We start from the raw sequence: 25,065 nt of genomic DNA, 5'->3' as shown, positions 1-25,065 counted from the left end.
GAAGAGGATTGAGGAGAAAGGTTATCTACACCTGTGTGTAGAGTGTGTAGAGTGTGTAGTGTGTGTCCGTGCGTGTGTGTGTGCGTGTGTGTGTGTGTGTGTGTGTGCGTGTGAGTGCGTGCGTGCGTGTATGTACGAGCATATGTAATGCTTGTGTGTGCTTTTTGTGTAGTGCTAGTGCTCCCCCGAGCAACAGTACAATAAAAACCCCTCCCATCAGCAGTTTACACCAATTGGAGAGTTTACAGCTTTTGTCTCTCATTCCTCCGCTCTGCTCCGCTCCGCTCCGCTCCCTCTCCATCTTCCCCGCGTGCCGTGCGATCTTCACCGTGAACTGCTGACAAACCTCCTTGACCCCTTTCTGGACCAACATCTAGGCCAGGCAGCCTCCCCCCTGCCTCCAGGGATAGCTGGCTAAGGCTTTCTATTATGGGAGAATTAAAGGGATAGTAGAGTTCCGCGTAATGCTTGCTGGGATTGTGTGGAGTGTATAGTGTAGTGAGATGAGGTGAGATACTGTGAGAGTCTATTTGGGCATCTGAAAATGTCCTGTTCTCTGTTCGTGATTTGTTGTCTTTGTAGGGATGCAACTATTACTGTAGGTCCCAAGTGAGGATTTCTATAACGGGAGAAGTAAGGCGGGGAGAGTAAGTCCTGTGTAATGTTCGCTGGATTGTGTGGAGTAGAGTGTGTGTGTGTGGGGGGGGGAATAAGTGTCTGTTTGGGTATCTGAAAATATTCTGTTCTTTTCTCTCTCTGTAGGATGCAGGATGGAGGGTGTAGGATGCAACTACTAGGTACTGGGCACATTGTATCTATGCGTATATCTTTGTTGTGATTATGCATCTTGACATCATTCACTGATTTATTTTGTATTAGGGGAAGTATGTGTGTGTTTAGTGCGCCGTCATGTGTGTAGTAAGTGTGTAGTGTCTTTGTGTCGTGCAATGTTTCGACTCCTTACGTAATACATGTCATTTCTTCCCTTCTTGATGCCTTCTCGTGTGTAGTTTAGATGCATTTCCCCCCCATCCTCCCTAATCTGATGTTAATGAACATGAAATGTGCTCAGCACGAGCAAAAAAAACAAAAACAAAAAAACAAGAAGAGATCACGATAATGGCTGTCATTGTGCAAGCAAGCCCCATATCCGCTGGTTTGCTTATCTCGCGCTGCCCCCGGGCCATCTGTGGAGAGAAGGCTTCTTCTCGATAATTTGGATGTCCTCCAATGCGGAACAAGATTATAGGCTCTTGAATTGATGCAGATTGGTCCGGGGGATACAATGCTCCTGGGGGAAGTATTGGAAAAATAATAGGAGATAGAAGAGTAGAGGAGAAAAGCATCAGTGGGAGAGAGAGAGATTAGAGAGCAAGAGGTGGAGAGAGAGAGAGAGAGAGTGGGAGTGATTAAAGAAAGAAAGAAAGAAAGAAAGAAAGAAAGAAAGAAAGAAAGAAAGAAAGAAAGAAAGAAAGAAAGAAAGAAAGAAAAGAAAGGAAGAAAGAAAGAAAGAAAGAAAGACAGAAAGAAAGAAGGAAAGAAACAGGAGAGAAAGACCAAATTAAAAAAAATGAATGAATGAAATAACAAACGGGAGAAGGAAAGAAAGGAAGGAAGAAAGACAGAAAGAAAGACAAAAGAAAAGACAAAAAGAGTCGAGAAAGAGAAAAAAGAGGGAACGATAGACAGGGGGAGAGCGATGCACTTGACATGAGAAGGGAGCTGCTGACTCAGTGCCCACAACACTGCCTTGTCAAGATTCAGGATCCATCCCACCCTTGTCAAGTGAACATGTAACGTGTGTATTCAAGATTCAGTAGTGACTCAACTCCACCGTACATGCTGATCACTTAGACAATGTCACGTCAAAGTCAGACAGTGACAGAGAGAGAGAGAGAGAGAGAGAGAGAGAGAGAGAGAGAGAGAGAGAGAGAGAGAGAGAGAGAGAGAGAGAGAGAGTCCTTGTCATGACTGCATTCAGGAGCAGTATAGTGAGCGCATGCTGATCAGTGGCATACCCACCAGGCAGGCCTGCTTAGACAATGGCACGTCAAAGTCAAACAGAGAGACAGAGACAGAGACAGGGGTGGCATACTCTATACACACCTGATGTGAGATGACAGGAACAAGCAGCTCAGCCAGGGGAGGTGGTCCTTATTTGGTGTGCACACACAGTACATTTTGCAGTCCTAATTCAACACTAAGAGGGTAGGCCCCACTAGAAGAGATTTCAGTTTGCCTCTCGGAATACTGAATTAAATGTCGTTGTGCAGGTTAACCACCACTGATGATTGCCTACTTAAAGGTAGCCTACTTAAAGCACTCACGATATGGTATGCCATTGAAAAAGTCTCTAAAAAGGTGCTTAAGTCCATGTATTAACGTTTATTTACCCCTCCCCCCCCCAAAAAATAAAAAATAAAAAAAATGTGATGATGTCACATTGGGGACACCCCCTCTGGAGAAGGGCAATAGAATCTTGGATTTCAGTCCCCAACGTGATGTCATGCACTGCTTTATGGGGAAAGAATAACAGCTTTTCATATAATATAATATTATGTTTTGGTGGTACCAATTAAAATACAATGGATAATAGTTTAAACGTGAACTACTAACAAGGAAGTGGTGAACATTCTTTTAAATCTTAACCTGCACAACCACCTTTAACACTGCAAAAAGTTACTGTGGCACTGACACAAAGAATTATGGGCAATAGAAACCAAAGCATAGCCACTCAACATGCTAATTGCAGTGTAATGACAGTGATGGTGATTGTTTGACAGTGTGAGACATAATGGGTGCAATGTTTCTTTCCCCTAGCTGAATGTCCATGAGCTAAACTGTGCACATAAGCCAGACAGCCAGTGTCATTTCTCCACACTCTGCGGCCTGCTCGGTGAATAACTGTGTATCTTCCTATGGCAGAAGTAGTGTCTGTATGACATAATATAGCATGCCGCACAGTAACATACTGTATGTACATGTAGGCTCAGTCCTATCATTGACTCATGTACACACTGTATTCTTAAAGTTCTAAAAGGTTTTGAGCCAGTCAAAAAACAGGAAAGCTTTATTTGGCTATAGCCCACTCACTCATTGATAAACTTCTGTTTTGAATTTGCTCTCTCTAGACATCACTATGTAGGGCCACTCAAATAAAGTATGGCACAACCCTGCCTACTTACTCTCTTTTAAAGAAGCAGTCAATTTCCATACTTCATGTTCTTCTCAGTGCATGCACATTGAGCAAAGAGAGGCGAGGGATGGTGAGGCACTCCTCTTTGTTTGCCTTTGCCACCCTTTCTAGCCTCCTTGGAAATGAATGGGGGACTTTTGTTTTCCTTGATCAATACACTTGCATGTGTTCTCACCGTAAGACATATATGTACCATTGCATTGTTGACACACTCACTGATCACTGTGATGTATAAGCAGCCCGGGTACATTACCCATTATCTCCTTGAGAGATTGTGTGCACTCGAAAACGGCTAAATGGTGGAGGTTAGTATGCAGAGGGAAACCCACAGGTAGAAGTTCAATGCCGTCATTATGTAGCACTTAACAGTTGTCCAGTGCCTTCATGACTTGGTCAATTCCAGCAAAGCCCTGAGTGCTTCCTCATCACGTTAGACCAGACCTGCACCTATTATACTAAGCATGTACTTTGTAGCCGCTTGTGTTTCTGTTGTATTATGGCTAGGTTAGGTTGAACAACATGAGCAGAGGTTTGTCTAAAACCTAGTAGCAGCTAACACATATCCAGCATACCTGACTGATTAACATGGTTAAGAACGATGGATCTCTTAGGCACCGTTTATACATATCCGGGTATTTTTATAAATTAACATTTTTCCTTCCTATGTTTGCCAAAATGTTTTCGTTCACACCATAGGCACACATAAATATGCTGCTATTATAAATACGTCAGTCTGTGCACAGTTAGGAGAATGGAGAAGGAGAAGTCTCCATTTTTCTCCGTTTATATACAAACGCTAAGTGGAGTTTTTATGAAGATTCATTTTCGAGGAAAAAACTCAGCTTGCGTGTAAACGACAGGCACAAATGAAGGGAAATGTCTTCATTTATCAAAATACCTGGGTATAAAGGTATAGCGGTATAAACGGCCTCTTAATGCTACATGCAGTGTTTCAGAATCGGTGGTGTCTTTTTGTCTGAAGCATACTATGACAGCATGACGGAATTACTATATGTGCCAGAAATCCTGTTTGTGTTATGGGACTTTTAGAATTCTTGCACACCTCCTTTGGTCAGGTGCATAGCGGAACCCCTGGGTCACCAGAATTTGAGACAAGAAAGTTCCCACACACTGTTCACATTTGAAGCAACGTTTTGGTCTATTGACCTTTTTCAAGCAATTCCCTTGCAAGCAATTCCCTTGCTTGAAAAAGGTCAATAGAACGAAACGTTGTAAGGAAATGCTGCAAATGTGAACCGTGTACGGGAACTATCTTTTGTTTTGGGGACTGTCATTAGCAGTCAACAGACCAAAATGATAATGGCATACGTCTTGTCTTGTAATGCGGCCACTCTCCCTATCAAAGCATGAAGAGCATTCAGAAGGGTTGTAATTACAAATATGACATGTTGCTTTGGGAAAATGTAGATTATGACCTGAACTCACCCTAAAATACTCTGTTTTCAGTATATCATTTGTATGCTATCAGTCAGGCCGTGTCTTAGCATGTTGCTAGGGAACTGAAGAAGTGAGACTTTGACTTTGGCCACAGCCTTAAGCCATCAGACACTAGTAGCTTGTGAGTGTCATTAGGACACATTAAAGTCCACCCGCCTCCACCCAACTGCTGGCTCCTGTGGTCTGATGTTTTCCATGCGGCAGCAGGGCAGTCATAAGAAATGTGTCTGGAATGAAAGTGTTGTTTGAGGAGAGTTTTGAGCCTTAGTTTGCCTCGCTGCAGTCTGACAGGAAGCAGCTATTTCATCATCTGAGGAGAGGAGAGTAATGCTCCTCTATCTGTCTCCAAGCACAATTACTATGCTCCACTCAGCTCCAACTGCTATGCCTCTCCTCCAAAGATGGAGTCAGCTCCATCAGCTTATGCAAATTGCAGCCGTTCATCACATCTGAGTAAAGGCTTCAGAGGTTATTATTTTATTAAGCGCTGTTGGTTTTCATTTCTTTTTCTCATCTTGTTTTTCATCTTTTGCTCCCAGATTGCATCACAAAAGTGGTGTAGTTGCCTCTCTGGTGTCTAAAATTGTTGGACCTTCTTGAGCCTTTAGACTTTATTTGTGCTATTAGTGGCGGCGCTCGTATGAGCAGCGGCCCTGGGGTACATGTACAGTGTATTCTAAAACGCAATTTCGTTGTCAAATTTATTTGTCAATGACAATAAAAAAAAAAAGCTCTTGATTTAAACAGAGAATAAGGAACCTCTGTGAGTTACCATTTATGCACCACCCCAGCCAAAATAAAAAAATAATATATTTTGTTCTCCTTATCTTTTAGCACAATGTGTTGCTGTTCCCTTATTGTCAGCAGGGCACCATTGTGTACACTGGTCGGTGTTGAAAAGATATCTTTAATAAAAAAAAAGAAAGAAATAAGTTAAAAAAAACCCACATACACGCCTTCAATGCTAATCGTTTTTCTTTGCACAAACAAATAAACAAATGCTATTGTTGTGCTCCATGCCGCCAACCGAGCTACCAAGCATCCAGCCAGCCAGTCGGCCACCTGTTATTGGTGTTACAGTGCCATTGAGTGCAGTGAGTGGGTGACAGAGTGTGTTTGAGCATACAAGCTCTGTGTTGTCTGCGGTGTGAGGCCCAGTGTGGTTGAGCACACACACACACATACAGCACGTTGTGTTGTACAGTAGGTGTCATCGCTCGTGTGTGTGTGTGTGTGTGTGTGTGTGTGTGTGTGTGTGTGTGTGTGTGTGTGTGTGTGTGTGTGTGTGTGTGTGTGTGTGTGTGTGTGTGTGTGTGTGTGTGTGTGTTTACAGCAGCATCTAAAAAGTGCTGACAGGACCGCAGCTGCCACCGTTATGTGTCTCAATAGAGGTCCCTCACAATGGGCCACCAACACGCATCACTGTGACATCCATGCAGAAACGACCTCCTGAACTGGCTGTGGGGTAGTGGCTTACAGTCAGGGAAGACAACATGGGAGGACAAATGGGTCAGTTTTCCTGGGCCCAGGGAGAGAAGGGACCCAGAATTGGGTCCCCATTCCGTTGTAGCCTACATATTTACGATTGAGTGTGTGGGTGCTGGTGGCTGTCAGATCACTTTATCCCAGCCCCGGCCAAAGCTGTCAGAGGCACTGCTTACAGTAACCACGCCACTGACAGCTCAGACTTAGCCGCAGATGCCCGAGGTTAATGTCATAGGCTCGAGTCATTACACGGATTTCACTTTTTTTTGCTCAAGATTTGTATAGAAAAGCCGTCTAGCTCTATGACAAACGAGACCCGCTATTTCTATCCTCACCCAAACAGGATTCATGTCATTGGATACTGGGTAGTCGAGAATGGAAATGTTTGCATGTTCTTCGCTCCAACCTTTTGGTTTGACTGACTGTCTGATTATGAGATTCTGTTAATTAATGAGCCCAGTATTACACTGCAGGTCACTGGTAACGTCCACAGAAGCGAACTTTGCGGATGTACTACTGCACGTCTCTAGGAGTAGTGAGTCACTTCGAATGAAAACACACTTGAATGAATAGCCTGAGCAAGAATGTTAAACTAATGGCAACGGACGGCTCATATTGCAGAACGCCTATTCGATTGGATAGCTCTATGGCCCTGATGGAACATTCCGGAACGTAGCCCGAGGATAAATGACTGCCAATCAGACACCGGGCGGACGCTTGGCGGTTGCCTCTTCCCGCCCCACCTCTTCCTCATCTGCATGCATGGCAAAGATGAATGTGGGGAATTGCGGTTCCGCTACACCTGCCTGGCTTGCTTGCTGGAGAAGTGGCTCGTTTTTTTCCCCTCCGGGCGCTTTGCTTCCCCTCATCTCCCGTCGTCCTCCTTCTCCTCAGCTCGCCTTGCCTTGCCTTGCCTTGTGCCGGCCGGGCCGGGCTGGGGCCTGGGCCAGGGCTGGGCCTCGACGCCCGCCCTGGGATGATTTATGGATCAAATCAAAACAATGACTAGCTGGTGAATGAGCTAGGCCACCTCAGTCTGTCGCATGCCAGCGGGCGTTGATGTACGGTCGGCCGTACTGGCTAATGCCACCCGCTCCAGGACGAGAGGAGGAAGAATGAGAGGCACAGAGAGAGAGAGAGAGAGAGAGAGAGAGAGAGAGAGAGAGAGAGAGAGAGAGAGAGGCAGAGGAAGAGGATGGGCTAGACAGATGGGTGAAAGTGCTTGTACTTGAAAGTACTTGTGCATGTTTGCGGGTGATTTGGAAAGGAGGACCATAATGTGTCCACTCATGTCTGTGTTGGTGTATTTATGTGCATTTTTTTTTCCGTTTGTGTACAGCATGATGTCTCAATATTATATACGGGAAAGACAAAGAGAGTGCAGGACTCTGTGCCATGCCTACTCACATGAAATGTCTCTCAAAGACAGGGAGAGACGGAAAGACTGGGCCATAATGCTCTAATTGCTTTTGAGTGAATATTTCTTTGCCATTGGAGACCATTAGCTGTACTGCCTAATGAGACGCAGCGATGGACTTGAATTAATCTATCACAAAAATGAGCTCTGAATTCCCGCGCAAGGATGCCGGAACAGGCAGGCATCAACAACACCAACACAGCAATACAAGGCAGTTCCTTCACAAGCAAAGCAGCGATGCTCTCACTAATGCAGTGGAATAGCATTGAGCCCATGTGGGAGGACCGTCTTAAATCAACAAACACATTTAGAGAGAGAGAGAGAGAGAGAGAGAGAGAGAGAGAGAGAGAGAGAGAGAGAGAGAGAGAGAGAGAGAGAGAGCGCTCTCGGATAATGCAGATGAATCTGAAGATGAGGATGTCTTATGAGGACATGTTTCCCGGATATAATAAATTGGCTGACTGTATGAGAGCTGAGAACTGCTGGGGTGGATATTGAGTTGATATATTTTGGCATTATGTTTGGGTTGAGATGCAATGCTACATATACAGCATCATTTTTCCATGAATGTGTACAACATGAAACCCATACATCATAGGGTAGATTGCAGTCATATTGCAGTATAACTCAGGTTTCAATGTGGGCAGCCCACTGTGTTACAGCCTTCCTGTCAGCCCCTCTCAATTTATGGCTCCACATTATTGGACAATTATGAGGCAGTTTAGCCGCAATGTCAGTGATTGGTCCATTCATCCACACAGCTAGATCAAACCCATCACCCCATGTCATGATCACTGGTTCAATTCCCAGGTTCCATGACAGGATATGATGAGCTGATTTACATTTGAAACAAATAGGTCCTAAAGACAGATCACAAGGATATAGAAAGTGGGCCCAAATCCTAATGCTTGTACTTCATAGCTGGACGGGCACATACACAAGTTAACAAATCCCAATTCTTCATTGCATTGCGTTTGACTGTGTTTTTTATGGACGTAGATATGGTACTTGACACCATTTTGGTGATCATTGGTTCCAGATCTTGTGTGAGCTGGAGTACAGTACGATGTGAATGAGTCCTAGTTTCAATTCTTTATGACTGACTTTGACTGTTCACGTTAACAGGTGGAGACATACAGCAACAAATCCAAAATCCCTTATTGCATTGCGGCTGACTTTGGCTTGCTTTCTCATCCATAGGTATGGAGACATGGTGCCCGACACCATCGCAGGGAAGATCTTTGGTTCGATCTGCTCTCTCAGCGGCGTGCTGGTGATCGCCCTTCCCGTGCCCGTCATCGTCTCCAACTTCAGCCGCATCTACCACCAGAACCAGCGGGCCGACAAGATGCGGGCACAGCAGGTACACAGATACATCAGACCATGGAGGTAGTATAAGACCTAGAGAGAGTGAATAAGTCCTGCCCCAGTCATTTCAATGGGGAATGCTTGGCAAGTCCATTCAGCCAAAATTTAACAAATTTTTCAGCTTCCAAAATGTTTCATGGAGCTCCTTTCTGACCCCAGTTTACTCAGCCAGTGCCTTGCTAATCGGCGAAGCTACCAGCCAAATCCTGACCCCCTGTATCAGGCCTGGACTGGACTCTATATGTACAGGGCAATTGCCTGGTGGGACAACAGTCCTCAGGGGATGAAGCTGTTTAGTTTTTTTTGTCATTTCTTTGCTAACTAGTAGATCTGTGTACTTGTCTTACGATCCGCTGGACTCTATGGTATGCTGGTTTGTGGAGGATTCTTGTTGGGTTTTTAGTGTTTTTCAGTTACAGCACAGTCTACCCCATTAGGTACAATGGAGTAAATGGTGCAACAGCTATATCATGTGCTAGCATTGTACTTACACCATAAATTTAATTAGAACTAATTTTGCTTTTGACATCTCTGTTTCTTTGAGACTAGACCACAATTTAGAGGGAGCCACGTAAAAATGCTTGGTCCCATGCAGCCCAGCCCTGCTCTGCATGTAGAAGAGTAGATTTGAGGTCTAGTAGTTTTGTTTCATTTTTTTTTCGCAGATTGTTTTGCATGCAGTTTTGTTCTTGTGCCCACTTACTCTAACTGTCTGTCCCTCCGTGTAACTCTCGTTGCCTTTCATCTGTCTGTCTCTCTTACCCTTGTCTTCCTCTCTCTGGCACTGACAGCCAAGACCCACAAATAGACTATGTATCTCTTTTTTTGGTCTCAGAATGTGTTGCATGTAGTTTTTCCTGTTTGTGACCATTTTCTCTCCATAGCTCTCCCTCTATCTTTTTATCTATCTATGTCTCTCTCTCTCCTCTTTTCTTTTCAGTCGTCCTCTCCCTCCCACTCTGTATCCATTGTATCTGTCACGCTCTTCCTCCATCTCTCTCTCCATCCTCTCTTCTCTCTTGATGTCCCTATCTCTCTTTGTCCCTATCCACCTCACACTCTCTAGTTATCTGTGCCTAGTGTTTCTCTCTCTCTCTCTCTCTCTCTCTCTCTCTCTCTCTCTCTCTCTCTCTCTCTCTCTCTCTCTCTCTCTCTCTCTCTCTCTCTCTCTCTCTCTCTCTCTCTCTCTCTCTCTCTCTCTCTCTTCCACTCTCATCCTTACACTGCCCCTCTGAGAGCAGAAGGGCATCAAGAGTGGATGTGGTTCTTGCCTGTCTTCCTTCTAACATATTTTAGGTTTTAATAATTCATCTTTTATTTCAGGAGTGTTCACTCTGTTCTCCGCTCTGTCTCATTCTTTCTTCCTCTTCCCATTCCCTCATCTGTGTGCGCTAGTCTCCTGTGTGTCTCTGGCCCACACCACATTTTATGCTCCTCCACACACAAGCACCTCCTCTCCTTGTTTTTACAGACTTTAAAGGCACCATAGACTGCACATGTTTTTGTACGATTTTAAAAGACATTACTTGCAAAGAATCTAGGAGTGCGGAGAAATAATCCTACCAACATCATCTAACCAAAGCATATGCATGGTATTGCAGAGCTGTCCTTTATAATGTTACATATAAGGCAACATACCGACCTGACTGCAATACAGTATGTCTTATAAACATTTTCTGTTAGACAGAGTGCATTTCCTCAGAAATGATCTCTCATCCACATGGCCGCTTCAAAATTGTTAAAAAAAAACCCAATCTTTTATAGTGCCTTTAAATGTCCAGGGTTAGCGCTGCTCCTTTGATTTAGTGTGTTAACAGGGAAAATAAACATTGTGATGAGCTATCATTTGCTACTTAGTCACAAATGACTGGAGCACCTCTTTATGTGATAATGTCCAGTTCGTTTCATGATGTTGGGGTGCGGCAAGAGAAATAAGACTTGTCACGAAACAGGAGCTTTTATATTCCTTGGACAGCGCTGCGGTTCTCAGGGTTATGTGTGGAACAAGTGCTGACATGGTCATTCTTACAGCGCTCTTCTTTTTCTTTCTCTCTCTCTCTGTTTTTTTTTTTTCAGAAAGTGCGGCTGGCCAGAATCCGCCTGGCCAAGAAAGGGACCACCAATGCATTCCTACAGTATAAAGAGGATGGGGGACTGCAGGTAAGAAGATTGGCCCACCCTATCACACACACACACACACACACATGCACGCACGCACGCACGCACGCACGCACGCACGCACGCACGCACGCACGCACGCACGCACGCACGCACGCACACACACAAACGCACACACACACACAACACAAACACACACAACAAGCTTTTGGGATATACTGTATATGTGCATTCATCATCACCACACTCAAATCAATCAGTTCTGCACTTTTACGCGCCTGAGTTAAGATCTATTAACATCAACTATACTCAAGTGCACAGGAACTTAAAGAACAATCCTACTCAGAGGAAGGTGGCAATAGTAAATCCTTATCCACATCATTTTATAACCCCCCCTTTTTGCTCTGAAGTTGTGTCAGGTGAATGGAATTGTAAGCAGGGACAGAGCTATAGGGCGGCAGGACATTTACCCTAGGGCCCTCCCATGTTGTGGGTGGGGGGGCTATTAGGTTCTTGGCAGGCTGATTGGGTGGCCCTATCCGTGTCATGTATTTGGGGCCCTGTTTGCAATTCTTCTGCCACTGGCTGTACGGCAACTTTTAGAGTGACAGCCGGAGCTCAAAGGCTTTCGTGACGATGATGTGCGAAGGGGAAAGAATAGAACAGAAGCCGAGGCTCCTTGTGGCTTTGACTTCATTTCTCTGCAGTCTCAGGCTGATGAGATGGTATCATTAAAGCGGGCTCCCAGTGACAGTGTGTGGGTGGTAATGCCTGTATTTTTTTTTACTGGACCTGGGAGAGAAGGAGACAGTCATGTGTCTTGCCTTCTCTGCCCCCAGCCAGGGCAGCTGACAGTTTTGGCCAGGCCCGGGACAAAGACACATGAAGGGGCCCCATACCCAATACATGCAATCTACTGAGGATCCATTTCTGGGGCCCCCTCTCTGTTCCTGGGCCTGGGACAAGTGACCCCTTTGCCCCCCACCCTGTCGTCTTCCCTGGCCCCAGCTGACAACAAGCCGCCTCCTCCTCTTTGCCTTGCCAGGTTCCCTGTGAGCTGCTGTATATCACAGTGTTTTCTTTACATTAATAAGGGCGGCTGGCTTTGCCTGCGCTGCACAAAAGCCACCAGAGGCACCAAAGAGGCTCTCATCCTCCTCCTTTTTTTATTGCATTTTTTATATATATATATATATCGCGCAAGGGATTGTGACTGTTATCAGTGAGAATTTATTGAAGGGGTCAAGAGGATCCGTTTCCGTTGGGGATATTCTCTGACGGTGTGGCTGTCTTGGAAGGCACTGAAAATAGCCAAATGTCACATTGCAGCTCATCAATGATTCATGGCAACGGGCCCCGGCGCTCAATTAAACCAATCCCACTCAGAAGCAAGCGGCAGACCTGCGAGGTGAGGCGATCAGAATAAGGTGGAAGAAAAGAACAACTCCCCCCCCTCCCCTCACGTTACGGAAGCTTTGGCCAGAAAAAAAGGGCGTCAGATGAGACATGACACGGCACTCTGTTCCCTGACACAGCAGAGTAGGACGCTGTCCGTTGGTGTAGGGTTTACTGCTGCTATGCTTAGATCTCTGCTAGGCTAAAGCTAAGCTATCGACCGCTGCAGGTTAAACGGCAGTGCTTCGGCCGTGACCCCTTTGGCAGTGTGGGGCTGTTGTGGGGTGCTGCAGGGAGAGTAATTGGGACTCAGCTGATGCCCGGGTCAGGATCTCAAGGCCCTGATTGACTACAGTAGAGGTGTTGGCTGGGATGAGGCCGTTACAGTTGTTGCGTTTCTCTACTACGTGTGTGTGTGTGTGTGTGTGTGTGTGTGTGTGTGTGTGTGTGTGTGTGTGTGTGTGTGTGTGTGTGTGTGTGTGTGTGTGTGTGTGTGTGTGTGTGTGTGTGCGTGTGCGTGTGTGCGTGTGCGTGTGTGCGTGTGTGTGTGTGTGTGCGGATGATCTGATGTCCAGGTCAGGTACCCAAGGTCCTGAAATATGTGTGTACCGTAGATTGACGGAAGGATGAGATTGTGACTGTCATTGCATTTCTATGCTTGTGTGTGCGTGTGTGTGTGTGTGCGTGTGTGTGTGTGAGCGTGCGTGCGTGTGTGTGCATGCGTTTGTGTGTGTGTGTGCGTGTGAACGTGCGTGCATGCATGCGTGGGTGCGTGGGTGCATGGATGCGTGAGTGTGTGGGTGCATGCGTGCGTGCGTGTGTGTGTTTGTGCGCGTGCATGCATGCGTGCGTGTGTGTGTATATTGGATGGGGGGGCTTTCAGATGACTTTGTCCTTTGTAACAAAGCTGTAAGCGGCCCTGCACTTACAGATGTCACTCCCTAATACTCAGCCACTGTGCTACTCTTCTAAATCTTAGTTGATGCCATCAATAATACGAGTCCTCATTTCAGTTTCCATTTAGTGTCAGAATGAGTGAAGACGGTCCGGTGAGCTTGTGTAGCTGAAAACATCGAATGCACATAATAACAGTGAAGTGTTCATCACTATACATTTTGCAGTGTTAAGAGAGTAGGAACAACACAAGGAGTGCCATTTGTCTCTCTAAGTGTTGAATTAACACTGCAGAATTTAGTTAATGTGAGTGCCCTGGCTTCAGTTGTGACGTTCTTTCACATGTGGCCTAAGATAGAATTCCCCACACAAAAGACCCAACACAATTGATCTGGATCACTATCTCACAGTATTAATCCTTATTTTGGGGCAGTCGTGGCTTTAATGGTTAGGGAGCTGAATATCAGGGGGTTGCGTGTTCGAATCCCACCCTTAGCTCTCCCTACACCTCCATCCATGGCTGAAGTGCCCTTGAACAAGGCACCTAACCCCACATTGCTCCAGGGACTGTAACCAATGCCGTGCAAATATCTGTTAGTCGCATTGGATAAAAATGTGTCACCTAAGTGTAATGTAATCATTTTTGCAAGGTAATACAGCCTGCTCTCCAAAATTCCATGCTCCTGGATACGGATGTTAAGGACACGAAATCCGTGTCCAGGAGCACGGATTTTGCCAAAAATTCTGTGCTCCTGGACACGGAATTGTTTTCCGTGATGGACACACAGAAGTGCTTTCCATATTCCCACAGCACTGTGTTAACTCTATCATTAGAAAATAACAAAACAAAAAAATGCTAAACAAAATAATGCTATAGCAATTTAAGTTGTGCCCTGACCAAAACATTCCTAACTAACCTAAAACTAACTTCAACCTGTCATTAAAGACATATTTTTGAGAAATACTGTACCTTTTCCAGTTGGTTGATGGGCTATCAAATTCATATAATGAATGAAAGAATACTAGCTACGTGTATGCCCAGACCAAAACAATCCCTAGCCCTAACCTGTCAGTAAGAAATGTTTTTTTGAGAAAAAATATTTGGATTTAGAAAAATCCTGAGAAAACACAAGACTGTGGAAACATAGAGCTGAGGGAGTATAGAGAGAGCACTTCTGTGTGTCCATCACGGAAAACAATTCCGTGTCCAGGTCCAGGAGCACGGAATTTTGGCAAAATCCGTGCTCCTGGACACGGATCTCGTGTCCTTAACATCCGTGTCCAGGAGCACGGAATTCTGGAGATCATGTTGCGTAATAACACGGTTTTGGAATCCCCTTTCTTCAATGTCTGCCTCCGTTATCTTATAGGCATGATAATGCAGCACACTTGCAGTTGGAGACCTTCCAAAATATATTTTGTCTGGACTTCCCCCGTACTCCTTAGGCTACATATCCACATTGGTTTGCTTTTTACTTCAGTTGGAGTGTTTGCTTTGCTATTAGGTAAAACACTGCACTGTATGTGCACTGCTTAACAGATGGATTAAAGTAGGGCTGTTTTCTCACAGACACACTTGTGATGTAGCCTACTAATCCTCCTCTACAAAACAAAGACGGCCTGATCTCTCATCCCATGCACCAGATAACAAACATAACGTGACTGTGTGTGTGTGTGTGTGTGTGTGTGTGTGTGTGTGTGTGTGTGTGTGTGTGTGTGTGTGTGTGTGTGTGTGTGTGTGTGTGTGTGTGTGTGTGTGTGTGTGTGTGTGTGTGTGTGTGTGTGTGTGTTTGTGTGCATGCGTGTGTGTGTGTGTGTGTGTGTGTGTATGTGTGTGTGTGTGTGTGTGTGTGTGTGTGTGTGTGTGTGTGTGTGTGTGTGTGTGTGTGTGTGCGAGAAAGGGAGGGAGAGAGAGAGAGAGAGAGAGAGAGAGAGAGAGAGAGAGAGAGAGAGAGAGAGAGAGAGAGAGAGAGCAGCAAAGGTGTGAGACAGAGAGGTAGCAATTGAATTCTCATCTTTCCTAATGCACAATGTTGAGTTATAAGGAATCTTTATTCAGTTTCTTCTAGGCTGTTGAAAGCCCACTATAATCCAATATTTACAATCAACGCACGTGTGGATGTGTGTGCTCGTGTGCGTCTGTGTGTGTATGCCCGTGTGTGCGTGCGTGCGTGCGCGCGTGCGTGTGTATTTGTGGCGTGCGGGCGTGTGTTCGTGCATGTGTGAGTGTGTGTGTGTATGTGTGGTTGAGGGAAGGGGGCTTGTATTTTTTCCAGTGTGGATCTATAAAGCCATTACTAACAGGCAAGCAGTGCTATTTATAAATCTGGAGGCCTATTCTCTCCTTCCACTACCCTTCCCCCCCTTTCGTCCTCCTCCCTTTTCTTGATCTTCTCTGAAGTTTGTCTAGCTGGGTGCTGTGTGTGTGTGTGTGTGTGTGTGTGTGTGTGTGTGTGTGTGTGTGTGTGTGTGTGTGTGTGTGTGTGTGTGTGTGTGTGTGTGTGTGTGTGTTTGCCTACTATCCTTGTGGGGCCAAAAATTGTGGGCCCCGCAAGCATAGTTAGGCGTGTGTGTGTGTGTGTGTGTGTGTGTGTGTGTGTGTGTGTGTGTGTCTGTGTGTGTGTGTGTGTGTGTGTGTGTGTGTGTGTGTGTGTGTGTGTGTGTCTGTGTGTGTGTGTGTGTGTTTGTGTGTTTTCTAGGTACCTTGCTTGTTTTCCCCTCTTACCCTCTGATTTACAGTTTGGTTCCTCTTGAAATACATTTCCCAGGTGTCCCCTTTCGTCTTGAGCTGGCTGTGATGCTGCCGCAGCTGTCGTTGCAGCTCCTTGTGTGTGTGTTTGTGTATGTGTGTGTGTCCTGTGTGTGCGTGTGCGTGCGTGTGTGTGTGTTAGTGTGTATGTGCGTGTGTGTGTGCATGCTTGCACGTGCATGTGTGTGTGTGCATTTGTGGCACTGACTTTACCTAGGTTACTGTGTTGAACATTGTTGTCCCCTTTTTCCAGCCCTCCTGCATGGCAACAAATTAGTGTGCTGAGCTGAACACACAGGATGTGTGAGAATGCAGCACTTTCCATCTGGTCACTGTCTTCCCCTCTCAACTCAATTTGTTTTCTTTTTTTTACTTTGCATCCCCCCCCCCTTTTTTGTGTTTATGGCTCACACCTCCGCCATAACTGCAATGCTCCAACAAACGTGTCTCTATTTTGTGCAGAGTGTTCCCTTTTCTCTTGGCCTGGTGTGTGCTGGACTGTGCTGCACTGTACTCCTTACTGTAGCTCTGTAGCAGTGTGTGTGTGTGTGTGTGTGTGGGGGGGGGGGGCATGGCATTGGAAGAGGGACGGGGTGTAATGTTCTTTACGCCACCTGTCTACAAGACCACGGGGATTCATCAATCTGGAGAGGTTAATACTCCCACCATAGCGCCATGACCCCTTGACCTACAGTAAAACAGTGCAGCGGGAGCAGAATTTAAAGGCGCAGGGTTTTTATGGACACTTTTGTAGAGTGGCTCTTCGCCACGGACCGCAGGTCTTTTCTGGTGAGTCAGGTGCCCAGTGTGGTGTGTGTTAGTCAAGTCGCATGGCATACCGTGCCCGAGTCCAGGAACTAATTGAATGAGCTTGAGATATCTGAGTCACATATGGCTATCATATCAGTGACTACAGTTAGTAGTCGTTTTCACTTTGGTTGGCTGAAATGTATTTTTATAGAGCGCAGAACAGAAGTCTTATCTTTCCAATGCTCTCTTGCGTATGCTTGTGATTTCTACATTATACACAAATAACTTTTATCCAGACATGAGTTATCTAGACAATATTTTTTGTGTCACTGTGTTTATTTGACCTACTTTCTTAAAGGGTCCCGAAGTCCTCTTTAGAAGCATTTCTTGTGCATGGCTTCATAATCACATTCCGTCAGGAAGGCAGTGTGATCACATCTCATTGTGGTATCAGGATACAGTTGATGTAGTCATTACTGTGAAGAATTAAAACGAAGGTTGACCCGTTATCTTGTGTCCTTCAATCAAGTGTACTCATCAGTCACACCTGCTGTGCACAATGGATACGTAACTGTACAACGTCCAAAACGGCATGCCTATGGTCTGATTCCATGATCTATCTCTCTGCTGTGCTTGCTTTATAACACGCCGGCTAGCGGAGGGAGGGAGGGAGAGTATACTCTTCTCTCTGTACTCCATCCCCATCTCATTGAACATGCATTTGGTGTTAATCATCGTGAGCCCTTTGATCCAGGGGACTTGGTCTCCTGCCTCCGCAGAGAAAATTGTGTCGTTAATGTGACAGCTGTATCAGCAGGCCTGAACAATGGAACTGGGCGCCTGATTGATGGGTTAAGACCCCGGAATCTACTGCAACACGAGTAATCTCTACCCCCACACCATCCCCCAGCCCCTGACACACACACACACACACACACACACACACACACACACACACACACACACACACACACACACACACACACACACACACACACACACACACACACACACACACACACACACACACACACACACACACACACACACACACACACACACACACACACACCACTCCTCGCTCTTCCATCCACACCTTTCCCTGCCTTCATCAAGCTCTGTCTATCCCAACATACACTGCACACGTCAAACGAGGGGAGCATTTCTTGTTGTTAAATCATCTCGTTGTAGGAATGTCCCACATGAGTATTCTGTGTGCAATGTGTCATGGGCGTGTGTGATTTTCACTTGACTTTTATTTCCTTTCAGTGGCATGTTGGGAGAGCTCAGTGTCAGGCCTTGTCAGGTGTGTGTGTGTGTGTGTGCATGTGTGCAATTATCTACATTGAACCTGTCACGAGACTCTGTTCGCACAATGCTAACTTTATTCTAAGCTGTGCCTATCGTAAGTTGTGAATCACACCCATTGCATTTATACAGAGAATGACTTGAAATTTGAAAGCCGTACTTAAATATTGATTATTTTATCAACCGTATCAGTGTAAGAGCTGACAAATGTCCTGTTTTTTTTCTCTTTTGCTGATTGTGCAATTTTCCACTTGCCAGTCACGAGAACAGGGGTGTTTTTGTCCTTTTTAGCCTCTTTCAGAAATAGCCGTTCTCTGTCTAAACGATAAGATCATTGGAATTTAAGTGACTTTGACAGGATGTACCCTGTCTGCGGCGCCAACTCTGATAAACCACCTTCACCTGAAAAAAACATCAGTCTGCTCCGAAAAGATGCTATCGCTAAAGCGGCCCCAACAATCGTTTTTTTCTTCTTCGTGTTCTTCTGCTTTCCTTTGGCCAATGTCGCGCAGGACACTTTGCTTAGACTGAGTGGTCCGGTCCGAACCCCATTTATTAGCAGGGTCAAGAGGTTCGCTGGGTGTCGGACGACACAATGCATTGTGTTGAGCAGACACGTAGGCCTGTTCACTCCACTTGGACACCTAAAGGATTTGGTGTGTGTGTGTGTGTGTGTGTGTGTGTGTGTGTGGAGGGGGAAGAATTGCTTCTTCATGTTTCATGCAGGTCCTCTGTGAAGGGAAACTGCACAGGCAAATTAGAAGACAGATACATAAAAGTATTAGAATCTTCTTTCTATAGTGTCCCATAAATACCTAAAAGGTTCACTGCCACCCACTCCCCCAAAACTGTCTCGTTTTGGACAGCTTTTTAGTAGAGTACTAAAATCTAGATGACACAGCACATACTTCAAGCAGAACTGTTTTGCATATTATTTTTGAACTGCTAACTACAAAAAATGCGGACTTTACCAAAAGCCCGCTCCACTTATAAAGACATCAAGCTGTGCATGTGAATAAATGTCTAGGGAGGTGCTAGGAAGGATCTGCTTGCCTCTGTCTTTCTTTCTTCCCGGGCCAGTGAGCTTTGCTCTGTGTCTGTGTCTTCATCTGAGACATTTGCTCTCTCTCTTGTATATGCAGGATCGTGACAGCGACAGCACTGCTTTGTGTGTGAAGAACAGGTCGTCCTTTGAACACCAACATCACCACCTCTTGCACTGCCTGGAGAAAACCACGGTGAGTTTTCTGGGTTTTTTTCTTCTTTCTTTTCTTTCCATATCAGCTGCTGCTTTTGCTGCCAACGTCTGTGTCACGTTCAAAAGGTCAGCAATCAACCACTGTGGCACTTATAAGATTTTGCTTTGAAAAATTCCTCCTCATAAGCCAAGGCGTATGGCTGGGGTTGTGCTGGTTGCAATACTGCCTGGAGGTAACACAGATTAATGTCTTAGCATGGCATTTGGCAGACAGTAGGCTAAGCGAAAGCAGGCAGGCAGGCAGGCATGGATGCATAGGGTGGGGGTCTGGGATATACCGGCTGCATCTGAAAATATGAAGAAAGACAAATCCCCTGCTCTTAACCTTAAAGTATTCACTCGTACAGTTAGGGAGATGCTGTGCTAGAAGATGATTTTAGATTTTTTTTCGGATTGCATACTGCAACAACTCCAAGGTGACTTTTTTACTCGTAAAGGCTCTGAATAAATAAAACATAGGACTTGGAGGTGGTTTCACTTCTGGCCCACACATAATCACTAACCTCCGCAGGAGTTGGTGCAAGATCTCAGATCTCTTGTCATGATCTCAGATGACGATGCAGATGTAATGTCCTCCTCAGCTTTCCATTTTTGTACTATGACCTGTCTTCGTGAAATAGAAAAGATACTGAAATCTAACTCCTAAGTAGTCTTTCCAAAATACAGTAGGCCTCTGTAAAAGGTGCTTCTGTATTTGCTATAATTCTCATTGCACTAGCAACAGCGCAAAATATATTTGGAGGGGTACATTCCCAGAAGACTGAGGGCCTTTCCCATTACTAATCTCTACCCCTACCCCTTTGCCTTCCTCTTGCCCCTCGTGCTTTCAAACAAAGCCGCAAGGTGTAGGGCTTGAAACGCAACCCCTATGGATTGGGATGCCCCTTCAACAATCACGGAATGACACTCACAGCTGTCACTAATTCCATGCATTAGGTTGACGTTAATAGCGATTGTTTTCATGCGTTTCACGGAGAAAAGGGCCATAAAACATTAGGACAATGTTAAACTTAGTGCAATGGAATAATTATTACCACTTTAAAACCGTCAATTGTGGCGAAAATACTGAAACTTGTGTGCTGTTGTGGGTGCCGCGGCTTGCCGCCAATTTTTAAATGAATTCGCAATGCATTCAGGGAAACCTGTCGTAGCCCTCCGTTGCGGAATCTGGTGTTGGAAAATCTCCGCGCGGAGCCGTGGAAAGCCCTTCTCCCTACCCCTACCCATCTGTCTGAACATGAATCGGGATGCCACTACCCCTAAACGTGGACGAGCAAAACGGAGGCAAAGGGGTTCGGCTAGGGTTAAGGGGTGTAATGGGATTCACCCTGAGACTGCCATAAGTTGGGCAGTAGCTTCTAGTTCACAATTGCAGTAACTTTGAAGTGTGCATCATGAAACACTGAAGTATTCCATGAAAAAACTGCAGCTACCGTACTCCTACACTACTACAACATTACACAGTCTTTAATACATTAAGATGTCATAGCCATTCTTCACAACTAATTAGCTGAATTAATTTGCCTGTTAACAAACCAAATACAGGGACAGTGTCTTAATGCATTACAGTACACAGGCATATAGAGATTCATTAGCTGCATTTCCTATGTTTTCCCCCCCTCAGAATCACGAGTTCACAGACGAGCTGACGTACAGTGAGGTGTGCATGACGGAGTCAGTGGGCTTCCGTACCAGCCGTAGCACTTCCCTGTCCAGCCACCAGGGCGGCTCCTCGTCCTGCTGCCCACGCAGGGCCAAGCGCAGGGCCATTCGGTTGGCCAACTCCACCGTGTCCGTCAGCCGAGGCAGCATGCAGGAGCTGGACACCCTCCACGTGCAGAAGACCGCACCAACCGCACCACAGAGGTACAGTAGACTGTGCACACTGCACACAACCTGCTGCAAAAACCCAGCATGGTTTACTTTAACTTGAAATCACAAGGGAATTCAAATCCAGTGTGGACTTCTGAAGCTTGGAAAAAATGTCATACTTCGCCAGTTACATGGCAAAGTTTTCAACAATCAAAACAAGACAAAGAGAACTTAGTCCCAGGGTAACACTTTATTACACTTTAGAGGATCGACATTATGGTGTCATAACGGTGGCATAACAATGACATGACAAATGTCAGGAACATTAAAGACACTGATGTGTATGACAGTTGTCATAATGTTTCATTTGCTTTGGGTGTCAAGATATTTTAAAAAAAGAATAGCACACTTTTCACAAGTCATAAACATCAATAATATACCATTAGTGTTAATGTTGACATGGGTCTTGTTGTCATTGTTATCTACAGTACTATGACGGTTGCATGACACCCTTATGTAGTCGTCTTCAAAGAAAGTATACTGAAGTTGCTCCACACATCTTTTACCAAGTGTTCTTTAGAGGCTTTATCTCCCATTGTTCCAAGTCAGCACAAACAAGGCAGGTTTATTTGCAGTGCATTCCATGCCCACAGGCAGGCAGTCAATGTATTTCAAAATTTAGGAGACATTTTTACCCAGAGCAACTTACAAAGGGGCACATAGACATCTAGAAATGAATGGAGAAATATAGTGTATGCGGGCATAGCAAGGTTAGTGCATGGATATATTTTTTTAATGTGTAGTTAGTTTTATCATAAAGGGAAAAACCTTCGGAAAACAGTTTTTACAAGTCATACTGAGGGAGGAAAGTAAACATTGGTTGGCCCACTTTGCAATCAGTGCTGGGGGTGACATGCACTAGGGAGGTTTGTTGGTGTCAGGTAGTATTTTTCACAAAGTACAACATACTTTTTTTATTTCCTTTGACATACATTACAAACTCTGTAATTCTGCACTTACTTGTAAGATCTGTGCTTAAGACCCATTTACATGACATCTAAATGATGCACGAACACAAAAACACGACCTTTCATTTCAATATTGGTTTACCATGTCAGCTTAATTTAGAATGAACAGAGGTCACACAGCCAAACAGACAGAGAAAACATAAGAGAGAGTATGGTAAAACGAAAAGAGGGATGTACGTACGATCGCTTATGGAGCGATAGACAGAGATACACAATGTATCCTACTGCAGCTCCCCATGGACTAGGGGACCCACATACTCTCTGATTGGGGGTGTTGTCGGCTTGTACCCTATACCTTCCACAAGCAGTGGCCTTTTAAAGCTGGCAGGGTTTGAACCACATCCATGCAACTCCCAGTAAAGAGTCTGCACTGCAACACCATAATCACTACTATCACCACTTTCTCTGCATCTCTGGCAGGAGATATCCACATAACACAGACAGCACTGCAGATATCCAACTGGGCTCACCTCGTAATAGCTAGTTATAGGTCATAGCACTGTTGGAAAGTAATCAGTGTTTTAGCACCCAACATTTTGAACTCTGTTGGTCTTTTGTGTAGCTAAATTACACATTAGGGTCTTCTTTTTGAAGCGGCACAAACCGATACAAGTTCATCAAATGATTATTTTAGAGCAATGTGTTTTTTATCCTCCTATTTTAAACTGCTGGCATAACACAATACACATCTCTCCTCTTCCACTCTGTCTTCACCTTTCTGTCTTGTCTATCCTTTGCCTTCTCTTTCTCTCTTCCTCTTCCTCTTTCTCTTTCTCTTCTTCGCCCTTGAGCAGTCGCTCCAGCCTCAATGCCCGGACGGAGGACCTGAAGTTGAACTGTGACGACCGAGATTTCACAGCAGCCATCATCAGTATCCCGACGCCCCCCGCCAACACGCCCGACGAGAGTCTTCCCCCGTCGCCCGCCCTCCACGGAATACTGCGCAACTCCCGTTCCGGCTCCTTCACCCACGAAGCCGTCAAGATCTCCTCCTTATAACACCCCCCACCACTACCCCCGACCCTCCCCTGTCCCAACACCTCCACCCCAAACCCCAAGCACACAGGCTCTCCTTCCCACCGCACAATGGAAGGCAGAGGCACAGAGACAAGAAGGAGAACAAAAGACAGTAACAGTGAGAGAGTGAAAGATGGCTCATTCTAGAACATGTGATGAAACTTTTGAAGAACTTTTACACAAACAAAAAAGAAACGTGAAAAAGACTAAGAGGAAAAAAGAAGACATATCTTTAAAAAAAACAAAAAACAAACACCTGGCCTCATTCCAATTCCGAAACCCAAGTTTGAACTGTGTGAGAGTTGTGGAGGTTTGTGGAGGCGATGAGAAAGAGCAAAGGTGGTCTTGCGGTAGGCGGACTCAATGGGCTTGTTCTTATGAGTTTAAAAGTCCTGAGGGAGAAAGAGCACACATGGAACACCTGGAGAAGAGGAGCAGTTTTTTTTAGTGTGGCTGTGGAATGAACATCTGCAGAAGACGATGGAGCAGCATTGATAGCCACTGGGGCTGTGGAACATCTGAAAGAGATGAAGAGGACAACTAGCCTTCCTCACAGTGATGTCAAATAAGTTCCATTTTGGAATGAAGCCGGTAAAAACCATTACCGGTTCCAGGTAGAAAACAGTGGTGTGTGTGTTTATGTGTCTAATGCCACCAAAATGGAACTTGTACCTGCTTCAATGCATTGGATCAAAGGGGTTTGACGTCACATGAGAAAGGCCCATGATATTGGCCAGTGTAGCAGCCCAGGCCAGAACTGCAGTAAGGGGTGACCGAGTGGTTGTTGTGTTTTCATTTCACGGATGGGTGGACAAAGCTATAAAACGGTTAACAGAACCTTCACAAGGCTTTGAAGTTAAGTAGAGGCAAAAACTAGACGGCGCGTATAGTATGGTCAGCCAACAACAAACAAATGTACCTTTCACTTAAAGATGTTCATCACAAGACTTTTATGGTATGCAGCATTAGACCGCCAGGAAACGTACATATACAAGTACACCTAACGTGTGTTTATTTGCAGGGAGAACTTATACAGATAACGCATAAATGCAAAGTTATATAACTATATCAACATGTCTTTAAAGGGAGTAATATGAATACCATATTGTGCAATAGATTTGTCGTCATGGCTCGTGAGGGAGAAAGGGACTATCAGCTAGTGGTATATATGAATATATGTAACATATTTTGTACCATACCTCTCAGAATCACATGCATCTTTGAATCCTACCAAAAAAAATGTCAGAGGTCTGACTAGCCTAATACCAACAGTGCATGTTGTTGTACAGTAGATGGCTGGGAATCAAGCCTGGGAGAGGAGGTTCTCACCTATTTTTGCATGGAACCTGCTCCTTTTTCTTCATGACGTTTGTGTTTATCTTTTCATTTTTGCTGATTATCAGTGAACTCAACATTTATAGAATTATAATATAATAATAGAATTATAATAATGATTCAAAAACATGCTGCACCAGAAGTGTACAAATAAAAAAAATACATGAAAAATACATGAAATTATAAATAATGAAAAAGAAGAAAAGAAAAAAAAACAACAAAGATTCAGGCATGTTCTTTGCATTTTTTTTGTTTGGTTGAATGAGTATGACTGTGAAGTCTGTGCGTGTGTGAGGGAGGTTGGGAAGGCCTTGTGTTAACGGATCACAAATATGCATGGATACCGTTGTAGGTATGGTAGGAGTGCTCAGCAGAGAAGAGTTAGAGTTACCGTCCCTTCAGAGAAGCAGAAGTATGGAGCCCTTAAAATGACATGTGCGATTAAAAAAGATTGTCGTTCGCATCTGAAACTCTCAG

General features: G+C 45.0%; 1 protein-coding gene across 1 annotated transcript in view; it reads left to right on the top strand.

Annotated features, from left to right (window-relative positions):
- Window positions 1–23,235, top strand: part of kcnd1 (potassium voltage-gated channel, Shal-related subfamily, member 1) — an 84,565-nt gene extending 61,330 nt beyond the window's left edge. The window contains exons 2-6 of the mRNA XM_063207596.1: window positions 8,757–8,919; window positions 11,001–11,084; window positions 19,281–19,376; window positions 21,021–21,262; window positions 23,031–23,235. Of these exons, the coding sequence (XP_063063666.1) occupies window positions 8,757–8,919; window positions 11,001–11,084; window positions 19,281–19,376; window positions 21,021–21,262; window positions 23,031–23,235 (790 nt within the window). The remainder of the gene's footprint in view (window positions 1–8,756; window positions 8,920–11,000; window positions 11,085–19,280; window positions 19,377–21,020; window positions 21,263–23,030) is intronic.
- The last annotated feature ends 1,830 nt before the right edge of the window (window positions 23,236–25,065 follow it).

This window comes from Engraulis encrasicolus, chromosome 10 (genome assembly GCF_034702125.1).
Source record: "Engraulis encrasicolus isolate BLACKSEA-1 chromosome 10, IST_EnEncr_1.0, whole genome shotgun sequence".
Taxonomy (NCBI): domain Eukaryota; kingdom Metazoa; phylum Chordata; class Actinopteri; order Clupeiformes; family Engraulidae; genus Engraulis; species Engraulis encrasicolus.
This window is presented reverse-complemented; position numbering and strand designations above follow the sequence as displayed.